At 36.4% G+C, this 18542-nt stretch overlaps 1 protein-coding gene, 1 long non-coding RNA gene and 1 pseudogene across 4 annotated transcripts; 2 read left to right on the forward strand and 1 right to left on the reverse strand.

Moving 5' to 3' along the window:
- The first annotated feature begins 1464 nt into the window (after positions 1-1464).
- LOC139782918 (uncharacterized) lies at positions 1465-9067 on the forward strand (annotated as a pseudogene).
- A 1543-nt stretch (positions 9068-10610) lies between these two features.
- Positions 10611-12739, reverse strand: LOC139782921 (uncharacterized). Its single transcript, XR_011721057.1, has 2 exons — positions 12058-12739; positions 10611-11810 (listed from the first exon to the last, which is right to left on the reverse strand). It is a non-coding gene; the product is annotated as an uncharacterized lncRNA (long non-coding RNA).
- A 204-nt stretch (positions 12740-12943) lies between these two features.
- Positions 12944-15435, forward strand: LOC139782920 (transformation/transcription domain-associated protein-like). Of its 3 annotated transcripts, none has more exons than XM_071722006.1 (3): positions 12944-13059; positions 13309-13522; positions 13712-15435. In XM_071722006.1, the coding sequence occupies exons 2-3, from the start codon at positions 13378-13380 to the stop codon at positions 14050-14052; spliced, it is 486 nt and encodes a 161-aa protein (XP_071578107.1). In that variant the 5' UTR covers positions 12944-13059; positions 13309-13377; the 3' UTR covers positions 14053-15435. The 3 variants fall into 3 exon arrangements, 2 of the variants coding, with proteins under 2 accessions (XP_071578107.1, XP_071578106.1); XR_011721056.1 differs by having other exon boundaries at positions 12951-13522; positions 13712-14726; positions 14816-15435; XM_071722005.1 differs by having other exon boundaries at positions 12951-13522.
- The last annotated feature ends 3107 nt before the right edge of the window (positions 15436-18542 follow it).

Consider the following 18542-nt stretch of genomic DNA (forward strand, 5'->3'; position numbering starts at 1 on the left):
TGACGGCAAATGGATTGCATCAGAAGAGTAGTGAAGTTAAAGTTTCTATATTCCTAAATACAATAGGTAAAGTAGGAATTGACATATTTAATAATTTTGGACTCAATGAGGATGATCAGAAGAACTATGATCTAGTAGTTAGGGACGAGTACCTACTTCCAAAGAAAAACATAATAAATGAAAGGTTTTTATTCAATAAAAGGATTCAAGAACCAAATGAACCAGTTGACAACTTTGTAAAGGAGCTCAAAAAAATAGCACAGAACTGTGAGTTTGTAGATGAACAAGATATGATTCGTGACAGGCTGGTGCTAGGTATTGATTTAACGGTACAAGAGAAGTTGTTAAATATAACAGATTTAAAACTGGATAAAGCGCTTGAAATATGCAGGGCCAAAGAAATGCTGAAAGAAAGAGTCAAGACGGTGCAGGAGGAGAAAGTAGTTGAAAAAATTGATAGAAAACCAATAATAAAAACAAAATGGAAGAAACAAAATAGCCAGACAAAACAGGAAGGGAAAGAAGGAACAAGAGCTGAAACGGAATTTCAGTGCACAAGATGCAATAGGAAGCACGGATCAAGAGAATGCCCAGCATTTGGAAAGAAATGCAACCGATGTGGAAAACTAAATCATTTCGAGATAGCATGCAGGGTGAAAGAAGTTCAGGAGCTAGAAGAGGATAGCGAACAAGAGGACTGTCTAGCAATAGAGTCAGTAAATATAGTCAAAGAAAAGGTACATCAAATGTGTATTTCGGCCGGTTTGAAATTATAGAAATAGATAATAAAATTGTTAAATTCAAACTTGATACAGGTGCGCAGGTAAATGTTTTGCCAAAAAAAGTATTAAATAACTTAAGGAATAAACAACTAGAGAAAACAAATTGTAATATTAGAAGCGTAGGCGACACAAATTTAAGCCATTAGGTAATATTGAGATTATTCGAATATATCGCGTGTACAACGATTATCGATTTCGATTGTCGATTCCTTTCTCACAACACGCACGCGTGGTAGAGGCTCATCACGCGTACATACATTTCTCTCTATATATACTCTCTGTCTCTAGATAACTCTCAACGCAGCAACAGACCTTTTTTGAATAAAAACTTTTGAGCATAAGGTAAAAGACACGTGTGCTTATTTTGCGGCCCAAAGTCCTACCTGATAAAGTTTGCAACAGGTAAGATTAAGTTACAGCGTAAAGTAAAAGATTGCGTAAAAATACAAAAATTTGTTGTAGTTAGAAATGAAAGATTGCCCTTATTAGGTTTAAAGTCTTGCATAGATTTAGGACTAGTAAAGAAAGTGGAAACAATTAAAGCTATAGAAGATAAGCAGGAATTTATTAAAAGGAATAAAGACTTGTTCACAGGAATAGGAAAGAAGGAAAATGTAAAATTGTTCTGAAACCAGATTGTTGTTCAATTGTGAGTCCACCAAGACGCATACCATATTCTATAATGGATAAGTTAAAAGCTACGTTAGATGATCTAGAGCAGAAAGGAATAATTGTTAAGACTGATAGGCTAGTTGAATGGGCGAAAAATCTAGTTATAGTGGAAAAGCCAAATGGAACACTAAGAATTTGCTTGGATCTAGTAGACCTTAATAAAAGTGTTAAGCGGGAATTATGGTTATTACCAATTTTAAATGATGTGAGGGCAACCTTGTCAGACAAAAAGTGGTTTGCTGTTCTAGATTTAAAGGATGGATTTTATCATGTGGAACTGGATAAAAGTTCAAGTAGATTATGCACATTTAATTCACCTTTTGGTAATTATAGATTTACAAGAGTACCGTTTGGATTAATTCTGGCTCCAGAACTTTTTCAGAAAATAAATAACAAAAAGTTTAGAGATATAGAAGGCGTTACGGTATGTTTCAATGACGTTTTAATTGCTGCGAAAACAAAAGAAATGCATGATTTAATTTTAGGTAAGGTGTTGAATAGAGCGAGAGAACGAAGTATTAGGTTTAATCCAGATAAAGTACAATTTAGAGTAAATGAAGTAAGTTATTTAGGACACAGATTTTCGAAAGCAGGTATGGAACCAGACAAAGAAAAAATAAAAGTGGTATTGAATCTGAAAAGTCTACAAAATAAGAAAGAGCTACAGAGAGTATTGGGAATGTTCAATTACCGTTAAGAAATCTATTGAAAAAAGATATAGAGTCTTCATGAGCAACAATACATGAACAAGTATTCAATAAAATTAAAAAAATAACGGAAGCACCAGTGTTGACAAATTTTTACGTTAACAAAGAATTCACTATTCAGATGGATGCATCTAGTAAAGGATTAAGAGCATGCTTATTACAACTACCCAGATAGCCAAATGCTGTGAGTTTGCTATCATGTTGCCAACAATCGTTGATGCAACTAATTTTGACAAACTTGGGACAAGGTGAGACAGCATTATGTCTGTCGGGCTGAACTCACATAAATTCTAATTCTATTCACGGCAAATTGAAAGCAACATGTTCACACGGATTTGTTATCCGTGAAGAGATGATTTGTGACAGCAACTTGACGACAACTCGTTGTCATCTAAGATTAACAGCATATTGATTGCAATTTGAGGGCAACTTCCCAGGCAGCAGCGTCTCGTGATTTTCACGTCAGTTTTTGGTCAATTGTTACGTCAATTATCCTTTTATAATCATGTAATAATGACGTAAAAATGATATCACCTATTTTGTAGTGTTAAGCAAGGATCTGCAAAACATTTTTATTTTTTATTTTTTAATTATTCACAAAATTAGCAATACCAACAAATACATAAAAATTAATAATATTTAAGTAAAAGTCAATTATACATTTCTCACAAAAATTGAAGGAACACTAAATTTATCTTTAAAAATGAATAAAATTTAAATTTCAAGCTTAAAACCTCTACTTCCGAAAGGTTACTATTATTCGTCCAATTTTTATTATGTCTAGACATAATTTTAATTCAGCGAATTTTTATTATGTCATGACATAATTTTAATTCTGCCGCTAGGGAATTTTTAAGTCGATTCTTATAAATCAAGCTTGAATTTGATGTCTAGGTGTCCCAGGTTGCCGATAACGAGGTCCACATAGTGCGCTCCATAGTTTTCGGTGTCCAGGTGTATTAATACCTTGAATTCAATGTCCACGTGTTCCAGGTTGCCGATGACGGGTTCCAGATAGTGCGCTCCATAGTTTTCGGTGTCCAGGTGTAATAATACGTTGAATTCGATGTCTAGGTGTCTCACGTTGCCGATGACGAGGTCCACATAGTGCGCTCCGTAGTTTTCGGTGTCTACGTGTATTAATACCTCGAATTCGATATCTACGTGTCCTACATTCAGATTTAAAGTTATTAATACACCTAGACACCAAAAACTACAAAGCACACTATGTGAACCTCGTCATCGGCAACCTGGGACACGTAGACATTGAATTCGAGGTATTATTACACCTAGACACCGAAAACTACGGAGCGCGCTATCTGGACCTCGTCATCAGCAACCTGGGACACCTAGACATCAATTTCAAGGTATTAATACACGTAGACACCGAAAACTACGGAGCGCACTATGTGGACCTCGTCATCGGCAACCTGGGACACCTAGACATCGAATTCAACGTATTAATACACGTAGACACCGAAAACTACGGAGCTCACTATCTAGACATCGTCATCGGCAACCTGGGACACCTAGACATCGCATTCAACGTATTATTACACCTGGACACCGAAAACTACGAAGCGCACTATGTGGACCTCGTCATCGGCAACCTGGGACACGTAGACATCGAATTCAACGTATTATTACACCTGGACACCGAAAACTATGAAGCGCACTATCTGGACCTCGTCATCGGCAACCTGGGATACCTAGACGTCGAATTCAAGCTTGATTCATAAGAATCGACTTAAAAATTCCCTAGCGGCACTTTCTGCCAAGCGTAGAGAACCTTCTTTTCCGGCAGCGGTGGTAATACGATGTAAGGATACGAAATCTCTCCAGATAAACATGAAGTAATTGACTCAATATGTATTATATATATACCTAATTTACCTAAATAGAAATCTTCCTCCTGACCGATAAGTCTATCGACCTTATTTAATTTACCTACTAGATCGATCGAAATACGCGCGCGATATCGAAACTGGCGATACCTGCGCCGCCAGCGTCGAAAAAGTGAAAGTGACGCGATTCCAGCCAATGACATGAGAGATGATGAGAGACGGTCGACGTATCTTACGTATCTTACGTATCTTAATTAAAAATTTTCACATTTGGACTTTGCGTCACAATATCTCCGCTCGTAGGGCACGTAGCGGAAAATATTATAGGAGATACCCCCCCAAAGTCGACCCCAAGCTATCGATCAAGCCTACTTAGAACTTGATCCGTTCACTCGTTATCGAGATCTCAACATCTTGGGTACTCGCAACCCGTCGCGTCGCGTAAAAGAGTCACGGTCGGTCTCGCTCCGCGTGTACTTGGCACGAGACACTACCGTGTCTCTTGATAGGAATAAGTCACAGACCGATGACGAAATTTCAAGGCGTTAAAAACGTGACCTTTATAATCTTTTTAGCCTTTTAATGACGTTTTAATAAGAGAATTATAAAAATAAAAATTTTATACAAAATTACCATTAATTAAGAAACTAGATTTGTTATAAAATACATACATTTTATTCTTAAAATAAAAACGGACTATAAATACGAGCCTTCGACAGGTGGATGGATGAATTTTTCATTCTAATACATACAATGCCAGTCCTTAAAACGTTATGGCAATCAACAAATCAACGCAAAGTCATTTTTCTAGACTTTACTTTCTGCATAGTCTCGTTCATTGTTTCTTGAGACCATGACTCATTAGTTGATTTACGATTGTACGTGCAAACAATCTAGGAATCGAAAAAGAACACACTTTTGTTGTAATAGCTATAAAATGTCGGAAAATTTCATGATCCGAATCACCCCGAAGAAGATGATTCGATTAATCCCGTATGTCGATTTTATAAAGTACATTCGTATAAATATTTGTTTAACAACGCCAAGTTTTTTGGACGAAACATTCTGTTATTTTAATAGGCATAATAATAAAAAAATTAAATATTATGGTAAACACAATTTTTCATGCTTATTAACAAGTTCTTTTACATTAAATATTTTATTATTCTATTAAGTATGATAGAAGAATTAAATTATTTATGTAATAAAAAAATACATTTTATAATATGTATAAATTCATGCTCACTTGGCATGTTATCTGATATATCACTATGATATCACAATGAGATTAAGGGTGACTTCAGTGATTTCCATGGCCTTGACATATTGTCAAGGACATGATCCTGAGTAACTTTTCCTTATAACTTAATCATCGACCATTGCTTATTTAAAAGTTATGAACAAAAAAAGGTTGAGAAATTTACAAATTTGTGTCAGTGCTAAAAGAATTTGCTGATATATGTACCTAGACAGTACACATGTAAGCGAAGGAGGGGCTACCGTCCCTCCCCTGCAGGTAGGGGTTGGTGGGGGTGGACCTCGGTTTGCGTGGAAAGTTGAAAACCCGAACTATACAATGATAGACCTTGTTTTGCCTTATATGCAGGCCGAGATGGAGTAGGGTGACTTTTGCTTCAATCTACCCCATCCTACCTCTGCTTATAGGGCGAAACAAGGTCTATTATTGTACGGTTCGGGTTTTCAACTTTCCACGCAAACCGAGGTCTACCCCTACCCATCCCTGCCAGCAGGGGAAGGACGGTAGCCCCTCCCCCGCTTACATGTGTACTGTCTACACACACACACACACATCAGCTTACATATCAGCAAATTACTTCCCTTATTGTACAAAATGTATTGACACAAATTCGTATATTTTTCAAACTTTTTTTGCTTATAACTTTTAAATAACCAATGAGCGACGATTAAATTATAAGGAAAAGTTACTCAGGGTCATGTCCTTGACAACATATGTCAAGGTCAAGATCATCGGGGTTGACTGTATAAATCGAAATATTTACTATTTAAAATATACAATAGCATTTTCCAAAGATTAAAAAGTAATTATGCATATTAAGACCCCACCTGCCAATGACCTTGACCTTGACATATGTTGTCAAGGTCACTCTTCTGAGTGACCTTCAGAAGTTTTTAGCCGGCGGTCGTTATTCGTTAAAAAGTTATTAACAAAAAAAGTTTCGAAAATATAGCAGCTATTTTGAGTATTGAGAGGCATAAACGACCAATATTACGTCTTTTTTTTTTAAGTAGAGAATATCTTGTTTCGCGTGAAAGTTGCTGCTTTACCAAAACACAACATTTAAAGCAGTAAATTGTTGATAAATTGAAGTCTTTTTGTTAAAGCAGAGAATATTTTATTTCGCGAGAAAGTCGCTGTTTTATCAAAACACAACATTTAAAGCAGTAAATTGTTGATAAATTGAAGTCTTTTTGTTAAAGCAGAGAATACTTTATTTCGCGAAAAAGTCGCTGCTTTACCAAAACACAACATTTAAGGGGGCATATACCTTTCTCGGCTTCAAAAAATCGATTTTTTTTTATTGCATATTTCGAAAGAACAACATTTCAGGAATGTAAATCCAAAGCCATTTAAAGAAATTCGAAAAATTGAAGAAGTTACAGCACTTTGTACTGAGCGCCGTCCGAGCGTCTGTTAGGCCGTTTCGGAGCAACGCGCAGGTAACAGCGTTTGACTCTTGTACCCCCCGCTGGTAGCTGACCCCCCATTGTAATTTAAATAAAAGTTCGTTTCTGGGTAGTAGGTACATAAGTCTTTTAATAGATGGCACTTCAAATTTTTTCTAGAATAATCTTTAGTCCACGTATTTAGTTGCTTGGTGTCAGTTCTGTTGTACGCACATGTTACAATAAAGAGATCAAAAAGTTCTCGGGAATCGCACCGAAGCAATAAATTTCGCAAGGATTCGATACCAAAACGTCCGAAGCCGCCCAATAGATGGGCATTAGAAAGTGAAATCGAGACGACCACTAAAGCTGCGAAGAAATTGAAATCGGAGAATAGTATGCTCGTGCCGGAGAATGACAGTTTGAATTACAGAATTTTAAATTTCAATTCAGTTTTCAACGAAATTTCACAGGTTGTGAAATGTAAAACGTGCGGAGGCGACGTGAAATTTCAAACAGAAAGTTCTCGAGGCCTTGGTTTTAAAATTTTGATACTTTGTGACGAGTGCAGGCCAACTGACATTTCTTCTTGTCCAAAAATCGGTTTATCGTACGAAATAAACCGTCGATTTAGTTTTGCTATGCGTTGTTTAGGACATGGAGCATCAGGTGAGAAAAAATTTTGTGGATTGATGGACTTACCTCCTCCTGTTGCTCAAAAATCTCACGATGAAATCCAAAAAAACATTCATATTGCATCCAAGGCCGTTGCGGAAATGAGCATGAAGGACGCGGTACAAGAAGAGCAGCTGAGGATGAGTTTGGAGCAAGAAGTCGAAAATGTTACGGATTTATGTGTTTCTGGAGACGGGACTTGGCAAAAACGCGGATTTTCTTCTTTGTATGGCGTATGCAGTCTCATCGGTGCACATTCGAAGAAAGTTGTCGATGTCAATGTAAAATCTTCTTACTGTAAACAATGCGAAGTTTGGGACAAAAAGAAAAACACCGAAGAGTATAATGAGTGGAAAATCGAGCATGAAAGCAATTTCCAAGCGAATCATGAAGGCTCCGCCGGAAAAATGGAAGTAGATTCCATCAAAGAAATGTTCCATAGATCAGAAGAACAGTACGCAGTACAGTAAAGTATACGCACTACATTGGTGATGGCGATTCAAAAACGTATAAGGGTATCGTTGAATCTAAACCATACAAAGATAAAGAAATACAAAAAAAAGAGTGCATCGGACACGTACAGAAACGCATGGGCGCTCGACTCCGGAAATGTAAGAAAGATCACAAAGGTATTGGCGGAAAGAATAAATTAACTGCGAAGATGATAGACAAACTCTCCGTGTATTATGGTCTTGCTATTCGGCGCAATTTCGACTCGGTAGAAGGAATGCGGAATGCTGTGTGGGCTACTTTTTATCATTATAGTTCGACGACAATAAAACCGCAACATCATCTTTGTCCTGAAGGCTCGGATTCATGGTGTGAGTGGCAACTAGCAAAAGCGAACGGATCTTTGGACAAGTACGAGCAAAGAAACAATACCTAACCTGACGACGTTTTGAATGCAATTCGCCCTATATACGAAGATCTTTCAAATGAGTCGTTATTGAAACGTTGCCTCGGCGGATATACTCAAAACACGAACGAAAGTTATAATAACTTGATCTGGAGGATAGCTCCGAAAAATACAAACAGTAGCGCTCGAGTCGTCAAAATTGCGACTTTTCTCGCTGTTTGTTTATTTAATGAAGGAACCTTAGCTCTTTTGAAAGTAATGAGTACAATGGGAATAGCAGTTGGACGAAACGCAGTACAATTTGCTGCGTTGAGTGACACTCGCCGCTGCGATCAAGCAGACGTCCGAGAGCAGCATGCAACACGGGAGGCCCGACTAAAGCGCCGCCTTGAAAAAAACCATCAAAATGATGAGCACCTTGCCCTGGAGGATTCCCTGTATGGCCCCGGAATAGATGATTACATGTAAGTCGTGAGAAAACAGTTTTATCATAGTGTAAACTTGTTCTGAAACTTTAAACGCGTTTTTCTCGAAACCATGTTTTTCAAGTCGGTACCATAAATATCTCGGTAATGGGTCAACCGATCTATTTAATTTTTTTTTTAAATAAAAGTTCATAAAATTTACCAGTCCTTGACCCATGCTTTTTGAAAAATTTTGATTTTATATATTTTTTTTAAAACAAAAAAGATTGAAATTTTTGTCGAAAATCGATACCTAAATTTTGACAGTCTGCCATTTTATTGAAAATTTGAATTTTCAAAAAAGGATGGGTCAAGGACTAGAAAAATTATCAAACTTTAATATTCTGTAACTCTTTTTTTTGTTTCAGATGATCCTGCGGAGATATCCATGGTACCGCAATTTCAAACATTTTGTGCGGGACGTACTTCAAGAGGCGAAAGAGGGGGGATGATTTATTACAAATAATAAAGAAAATTTTTTTTTATAACTACAATAGATGTACTTTGTTGTACAAAAAACCCTTACCTTCAAACATTTTTTTTAATGTTAAAAAAAATCACGAAATATGCCTATTTTTTGGGCCGAGAAAGGTATATGCCCCCTTAAAGCAGTAAATTGTTGATAAATTGAAGTCTTTTTGTTAAAGCAGAGAATACTTTATTTCGCGAAAAAGTCGCTGCTTTACCAAAACACAACATTTAAAGCAGTAAATTGTTGATAAATTGTATATTGAATATATGTGAGTATTGGAAGGCATAAATGACTAATATATATATCGAGGAGCAATACCTCGATTTGGCATTGTGTAAACACATTATATTCACTACTTGGCGGAATTTGTTTAAAAAAAAAAACACTTTTAACGAAAGAATTGGTGCTTTCTTTCGTATTATGCGTAGAATGTATCCGCTGTAAAATTAATACACATAATAAACACTAATTAATTACGAGCACTGTCTAATTCATTATGTATATATATATATATAAACAAGCTTGTGTAAAGCGCGCCACGAACCCATGTGACAACTCGTCTCGCGTGGAAAGTATATGCGTGAACTATTTCGACATATATATTAGTCATTTATGCCTTCGAATACTCACATATATTCAATATACAATTTACTGCTTTAAATGTTGTGTTTTGGTAAAGCAGCAACTTTCACGCGAAACGAGATATTCTCTACTTAAAAAAAAAAGACGTAATATTGGTCGTTTATGCCTCTCAATACTCAAAATAGCTGCTATATTTTCAAAACTTTTTTTGTTAATAACTTTTTAACGAATAACGACCGCCGGCTAAAAACTTCTGAAGGTCACTCAGGAGGGTGACCTTGACAACATATGTCAAGGTCAAGGTCATTGGCAGGTGGGGTCTTAATATGCACTAATTACCGATTAAAAATATATGTATACAATAGTTTTTTCTAAAAATTTTATGTATGATAGAATGTAGCAAAAATTGATTAGAACATTGTTTCGCACAATGCACAATGCTATGTTGACGGGCGCAAACACTTGGCGTTTTTTTAACATTTTTAAAATAGGTATTTTTATACAGATACCACTTCTCTTTTTATTTTTAATCACATAATTACATATTAATATTCGATGTAGAAAAAAAATAATGACACTTTTATTATATAATAAGACCTCAAATAATCGATTAAGCCTATTAAAAATTTTATTTGTTTAGTCGTTTTTTAGATATGACCATCGTGTCTCCACTCAACTCGATGCTTGAGGTATAGAGACACTTTCGGTCTCGCTGCCCGTGCCGCTGGCGCTTACACTTGACGCGAGACACTTTCGTGTCTCTTGATGTTATATCTACATAAATTCTACAATATTAAAGAGGATTATAATAAAAAAAATCATAAAACTACTGCTACTAGAATACAAAGCTTAATCTCTATGTGTTATCAGCAAGGTTGGGTAGTGTCTAGTTAAAAAGATAAAAGTTAAGTTAAAAAGTTAAAAAGTTAAATATTTTTAACTTAACTTAGTTACATTTTAGACTTTTAACTTTTAACTTAATTTAGTTACATTTTATCGGTAACTATTAACTTTTAATTTAACTTTCTTGAAGTAAACCATGCCATAAATAAAGGCGTCGCGAGATGCCTGCCTACAACTCTACATTTATAGTATAGGACCTTGATTCTCGAACTCAACTGTGAATTTGTTTACATACGAAACGGCCCAATACTGCGCCAGTACTGGTTGTTGCAGTTCGGGTACTGGCGTAGTACTGGCAACACTACTGGCGCGGTACTGGCGCCAGTACCGGATGATAACTTGGGCCCAATACTGGCAGACAGTACTGGCCCAGCCGTTGTCTACTGGTACTGCCCCAGTACAGGATTTATGATCGGTTTAGTACTGCGCCAATACTGGTTGCCAGGTGCCAGATTTCTGATACAATGCTACGTGCCAGTATCGAGCCAGTATCGAGCCGACACTGATTTCCGATATTCACCCGACATAAAAAAAATTATTTATTTTGAAATTGTATTACTATTTTTTAACTAAATTTGTTTCTTAAGATGCAGTCTATGATTATAAATATTTTCTCGTATTTGAAAAACACACTTACCTTGGTGGAATTCGAACTCGGGACCTCGGGACCTCTGGATCGTGAGCCAACTGCCTTACATGGTAGACTACTTCTTAATTTGATGTAAGTGTTATATACAATCTACATATGTCATAACCAGCGCAAATATATAATTTTTCAAAAATTATCTTAAGAAACAAATTCAGTTTAAAAAGAGTAATAAAATTTTGAATTGGATATATGATATAATATTTCTTAATGTCGGGTGAATGTCAGAAACCAGTGCCGGCTTATTACGAAATTTTGTGTTCGTAAATATATTTATAAAGTTAAAACATCCTTATCAAATCCTTACAAGGGCCTCATTACACAAAAATAAGAAAAACCTTTCTTATGGCATCCTTAATAAATAATGATCGGGACCTCATCCGGTTAGCCCTAATAAATAAGTATTTATGAAGTTAAAATATCCTTATCAAATCTTTACAAGGGTCTTACTAGACAAAAATAAGGAAACCTTTCTTATGGCATCCCTAATAACTAATGATCGGCGCCTTATGTTATGTAAGGCCATCCCTAACAAATTTTTACACGGGTGGCTGATAGAACCTTGGCCGGCAATTGACTGCCGTAGCATCGGCCAAGCGTTGGTCTTCATTGTAATGCCAGATTATTCTATATAGGTAGGCAGTCAGTTATTTGCCAGTGATGGCCCAGTACTGTCTGACAGAATGTTGGGCGACGTACGGCTGCCAACCATCGGCCAAGTGTTGGTCTTCGTTGTAATGCCGGATTATTCTATATAGGTAGGCAGCCAGTTATTTGCCAGTGATGGCCCAGCACTGGCTGATAGAACCTTGGCCGACAATTGACTGCCGTAGCATTGGCCAAGCGTTGGTTTCATTGTAACATCTGGCAACTCCTATATGGGGGGCCATATTCCGTGTAGTGTGATTGGTTGTATGCTTCTAGAAGAATTGACCAATCACAAAGCTCAGAATGCCCCATTTCGTATACGCTAGTCGCAGCACTATTACTTATCTCCGTGAACGCACTAAACGCAGTATAGTCGATCTGGCCACTGGCTTCCACCTCTTTACAACAAACGCTATATTTAATAACACGCTGGACCAGAACCGAAACGAAAACGTGATTATAACTGATCATATCATTCAACATATCGACTGATACATTTGCGACGGAAAAAGATTTCCCTCAGGCACTCAAACGTGCTTTTATACAATATAATACCTCGATACCATCTTCAGCTCATGTTGAACGGTTGTTCAGTGCAGGAGGACTCGTTTCCTCCTGCACTGAACATTCAACAATGAGCTGAAGATGGTATCGAGGTATTATATTGTATAAAAGCACGTTTGAGTGCCTGAGGGAAATCTTTTTCCGTCGCAAATGTATCAGTCGATATGTTGAATGATATGATCAGTTATAATCACGTTTTCGTTTCGGTTCTGGTCCAGCGTGGCGACAAAAAAATTTAACTTTTAACTTTTTAATTGCTAATTATTATTAACTTAACTTTTAATTCAATTAATTTTATTATGGATTAACTTGTATCTTAACTAAGTTAAATTTTCAAGGCTGTTAACTTTAACTTAACTTAGTTAAAAAAAAAAGTTAACTTACCCAACCTTGGCATCTGCAGTAATCGAAGATTGGTTTATTTGCTTACGACTTAAGGTTTATTTCTATAAATGTAAGGCTAAAATCTATAAAACTGGCTATGAATACGGGCCTTAACATCGGCAGAAAATCGCGAAAAGATCAAGAAACATGGTGGTATTTCCTGTCTTTTTGCGCCAAGCCATCGTTTGAACGAGAGACCGAGTGAGATTAAAAGGTAATTAATGTAGAATTCTATATGCTAATGTTTTAAGCAGAACGTTCTTTGATTTCTAATAGCGTTTTTCACTGGCAGAGCTGGTGCGCATTCAGTGCACATTAAAGCCGTCGTACACAAACCAACGTAAAGTGTATGTTTAGTATAAACAGGTTAAATCATGAAATCCTCAATATTCTTTATTGCTGATGTAAAAAACTACAATGCAACATATGTATTTTCATCGTGTCTTTATCTTTCTGTTTTTAGTTCACCTTGCAGCTGTCGCTGACATGCTTTGCCGAATACGTACTTCATTTTACGCGACTCAATCCCGACATGATGTACGTGCATCAGGATTCCGGTCTAATCAACATCGCGTATTTCAAATTCGACATCGATGACATCTCCGGAGAGTTAGACGCAAAGAGACCGGTACCCTTCCGCTTGACGCCCAATATCTTCGAATTTCTCACAACTATAGGTCAGTCAGACACAATCTCAATCTTCTCGTCTGTCGACGTGAAAATAAAAAGATATCTTGGTATAGACATCTCTTGTGCTTGGATAAATTCAAATGTTATATAGAAATACTTGTAGTAAATCCGATATTCGTTACTGTGCAGACGGTTGCCAAATTCTTTCAGGTTTCACGATGTTAATTCTTTTGCAGGAGTTTGCGGACCATTGACCGCTAGCGCGATCGCCACAGCGCGCTGTTTGGTTCAGCCCACGTTCCAGCTGCATGCTATACTTCGCACAATTTTGCGGGATGAAGTGATTGCGGACCATAAACGGCAAGAAGACGCCGAGGGCACATCACAAGCGCCGACCGATCTGAAGGGTGAACTTCTGATAAAGATGGTGAACCACGCGGTCAACGCGATTGTCGGTAGACTAAATTCTCTCGCGAATTTCGACGGCATTGACAGTAAGGTCAGCACACTAGTAGCCGCTGCCAATAGCCATGACAATCTCTGCAGAATGGATCCCTCGTGGCACCCATGGCTGTAAGATACAGAACGTTTGGCCTAACAACACATTTGTGCTATAACGAACGAGAAAAGGATTATAGTATATTGTGTTACAAGTGCGGAAAGTTGGCTGTTGGTCACGAGCGCGGGTAGGCGCATGAGCCGAAGGCGGAGCCCCTCCCCCCGCATACTTTAACCGACATTTATTACAGGAGCAAATAGCACGTATCGCGTAGGCTCGTAGCGAGCGCGAGCGCGAGCGCACAGTCACGTTTATCCACTACCTGTCGAAATCGCCTTCGTCGGCCAGGTCGGCCTTGTCGTCGTCGTTGTCGTCGTCGTCGTCGTCGTCGCGTCGACGACGGCGGCGGCAGCGGCGATGGCTACGGGCTGACGGGCCTCACGGACCTGATGCCCTGATGCCCGAGCGAGAAAAACGAATAGCGGCGCGAGTTTGCACGCGGTTGTCCGCGATACGAGACTCGCGCTTCAGACTCGGCACTCGGCGACTCCGCGACTCGGCCGCGCTGACGAAAGAGAACACGAAACGCGCCCGTACTAGTACCGTTTGGGAAGGTTATGCGTACAAGTATGTACAGTAGAGTGACATATGAGTAGCTGTTAGGTTAGGTGTGTGTTGGGAAGAGGCGAAGTGGCGGTATTTTCGGTAGTTGTTTTCTGTGTGCGCTGCGAGATGGCGTTGATACCCGTTAGGTATGGCTTGAACCCGTGCGCTATGAGTCTTAGCGCACGGTTTTTCCGTTGACTATGACTTTGGATATGACGTGTGGAATATTTTGTAGGTAGATGTTGGCAAATCGTTACTTTCCGCACAGAAAACACACACGGAAAGTGCTACTTTCCATGCACGTGTAATACAAAAATCATTATCGCATTATTCATTTTATTTTCTTGCCCATATACGTTCTTATATTTTATAACACTGACGCTAGCTTTCAGGAAGTTATTGAAAAATGAAAGATGATAAAGAGAAGTTAGACGCTAGAAAAGTATTATTTATAATCTATACATACATATAGATATATGAATATACATAGTTTATATGCATTATATACATTAATTTTGTACAGCGTAAATCGAAACTATTTGTAAACTGCGAATTTAATTCTATTCTCTAACTCTTACTCTGTATATGTATTATATTGCTTATAGATTCGTTTTCACTATATATAAACATACTATTTGCTAATGCACTGCAATGTAACGTAAAGCTCCAGTTCGAGTTCCTAGCTGTAAGTAAGCTATATTTTAAGAAACTTGTGCAGATAATTTGTAAGAATAGTTCTTGCTAAGAAGTGGAATATAGACCTGAGATACATATAGTACTTATTTATTGTAAAAGACATGGACATTAGGATCTATATGAAAATTGTATGAAATAATAAGGTTCTTAAAAAAATGATGTTTTGTTACTTCAAACAAATCTATAATTTTTACAGTAAAACACTTTCCTCAAGTAAGAAACGGAAGCATATATACATTTGAGAAGTAGGTTTTTTTTTTCAAGAGAATTCTACTAGGAAACGTATATTCACGTATGAATACGAGAATTCTCTTCAATTTTATATAAATTCAATCAGGTTGAAGCTTATATTCTTATAAAATAACATATACTCTTAATGATCACATAAATAATCTTTATTTATAAAAATACAACTTATTTAAATTTTAGTTCTTTAAACGCAAACATAATGCGCGTATCATGAAACACTGTATCATGTTTTTAAGTGATCACGTTTAGGTATCTATGATTTACTTTATTCTATCATTTTTTTTAGCACATATGGTAAGTTTGACATTTATTTTATACGTACTTTGACAACTAGGCGTCTTGAATGAAGAGTTCATGGGAAGAAAATGATAAATTCATAATTAATCCATTTTAAACACAATTTTATGTTTAAAGTAGAACTTATAAACTTATATTTCTTCAAATGCTTTGAAATGTAGATATATCAGATGCATTTTCTAAGAATACTTTCAAAGTGACTACGTTCAAATATTTGTTCTAACTTTATTTGTAGTAAAGAAATAGGTAATTTTTAGATCGAGAAGATAATTTTTAACAAATGCCATGCGTCAAATATAATATTCTTCTTCTGTATTTTTATAAAATCAATACTTATCAAGTATGATTAGCTTAATAATTATTGAACATAATTATTTATTTATGCTATTACATACAAACATGTAAACCATGGCGCAAAAGATTGCCGCATACAGTAATATTTCTGTATAAGCTGTTAATAGGCCAGTCATATTAGACATCGAACCTTCCAATTAATCTTCCCAGGTTGCAACCACCATGAATCGCTTTGATTTGAGGTGCTGTAAGTGGGATTTATTTTGCTTTGCATGCGCAATGCGCATTAAAAAGTTATTAACAATATTATCAACAAAAAACGTAACTTTTTTAATTTTTTCTCAAATATCTCGAAAACTAAGCAAGATAGGGTAACTAACTATACGTACCTTTTTTGTAGAGCGTAAAATTGTCTACAATAATGATCTGAACAACATTTATCGTCAAGTCAGTCGTTTAGCTTGCACGCGCCGTCAAAGTCCGAGACTCGGATCCCGAAAACCCTCGATTTCATCGTTTTTTTGATGTTGCGTCGGTGATTTTTTTCCGTCATTTAAAATGGAATTAAAAATTCCCAAAAAATCATACATTATCTGAGAACTACAAAGAATACTTTTCAGGGTGTAACCGATTTTTTAGATCCTTTTTCTTTAGTTTGTAGCTATGTAAGCAAAAAATTTTGATTTTTTGGAATAGACTTAGTTTTTCGCTGTTTTCAGGCCTTAGAATTTATTTGAGACAAATTTTATCGTATGCATCTTGTTGTGGACGAAATTTGCAACAAAAAAGGACCCTTGTATTTTTTTATTGACGCGCAAAGTTATCCAATATTGCGCAAAGGTCGGATAACGCTTGTTTTACACTAAAATAATTATTTTTTATTAAAATTTACGTAATTTTTCGCATTATTATTGAACCATATTGCAAAGCCGTTTTTTTAACACATTCTCTCATTTTTACTTATTTATTAACAAATTGTTTATTTAAAAATTATTATAAACAATTAAAAAAACATGTTATATTCGTTGTACTCGTCGCCTCATTTCAACTCGAAAAATGTTTTTAAAAAATTTATTCATATTATTTATAACATTTATTCAAACATACAGACAGTGCATCTTTTGACTATTTTCCACACCACCTCTGAGACGTGGTCCCCGTGCGTCCACACCGTGGTCCACACCACCGTGCGACTGAGACGTCGCACAGTGGGAAATTTCGGTGACTTTTCGGACAAAAATCTTGTTAGAGCTCAATTCTTTATGAAACTGAGTGAATTTTTTTTTGAAATACTCGTAAAGACTTATACTTTAGACAGGAACTGCAATAATTTAGTTATCGTTAAACCTACATTTTAAAAAATTATTAAATGCGAGTAAAAGTAAAACTCATGTATATGTGTATGTGAAGTTGGCATATCAATTGTCAGCATATCAAAAAAAAAGTGGAGTTCTCTTTGCATACAACCGAGTTCTATAGTTCCTGATAAATTTTAACAATAGTTCTGGTCATTTAACATTAATAAACGGAAGTTGGGAAATGATATGCTAACTTCCCGCGAAGTCAGCATATCATATAATTTTTTCGAAAATTACTCCAATGAATTTTATAGTTTTTGACGAGTTCTATAGTTCTATAACATAGTTCTGACCATTAACTATCTCTAAATAATTATTAACAATTATTATCAGCATATTACTCGTACTACAGTGATATGCTATGCTTCTGCGATAAGTTCTTGGCTCGTTCGAGGTTTTAAACAATAGTTCTAAACCCCCTGACGATAGTTCCGTACAGTTCTTACCACTCTCTACCTTTAAATAATTATTAACAATTATTATCAGCATATCACTCGTATTACAATGATATGCTATGCTTCTGCGACAAGTTCTCGGCTCGTTCGAGATTTTAAACAATAGTTTTAAAACCCCTGACGATAGTTCCGTACAGTTCTGACCACTGGCTATATTTAAATAATTATTAACAATTATTATCAGCATATCACTCGTGCTACAGTGATATGCTATGCTTCTGCGATAAGTTCTAGGCTCGTTCGAGATTTTAAACAATAGTTCTAAACTTCCTGACGATAGTTCCGTACAGTTCTTACCACTCCCTACCTTTAAATAATTATTAACAATTATTATCAGCATATCACTCGTATTACAATGATATGCTATGCTTCTGCGACAAGTTCTCGGCTTGTTCGAGGTTTTAAACCTCTGCGAGAACTAATGAATTTTATAGTTTTTGACGAGTTCTATAGTTCTATAATATAGTTCTGACCATTAACTATCTCTAAATAATTATTAACAATTATTATCAGCATATCACTCGTACTACAGTGATATGCTGTGCTTCTGCGATAAGTTCTCGGCTCGTTCGAGGTTTTAAACAATAGTTCTAAACTCCCTGACGATAGTTCC

Source organism: Temnothorax nylanderi, unplaced genomic scaffold (genome assembly GCF_030848795.1).
Source record: "Temnothorax nylanderi isolate EJ_2023f unplaced genomic scaffold, tnyl_v1.0 TNYL_tig0451_pilon, whole genome shotgun sequence".
Classification (NCBI taxonomy): Eukaryota; Metazoa; Arthropoda; class Insecta; order Hymenoptera; family Formicidae; genus Temnothorax; species Temnothorax nylanderi.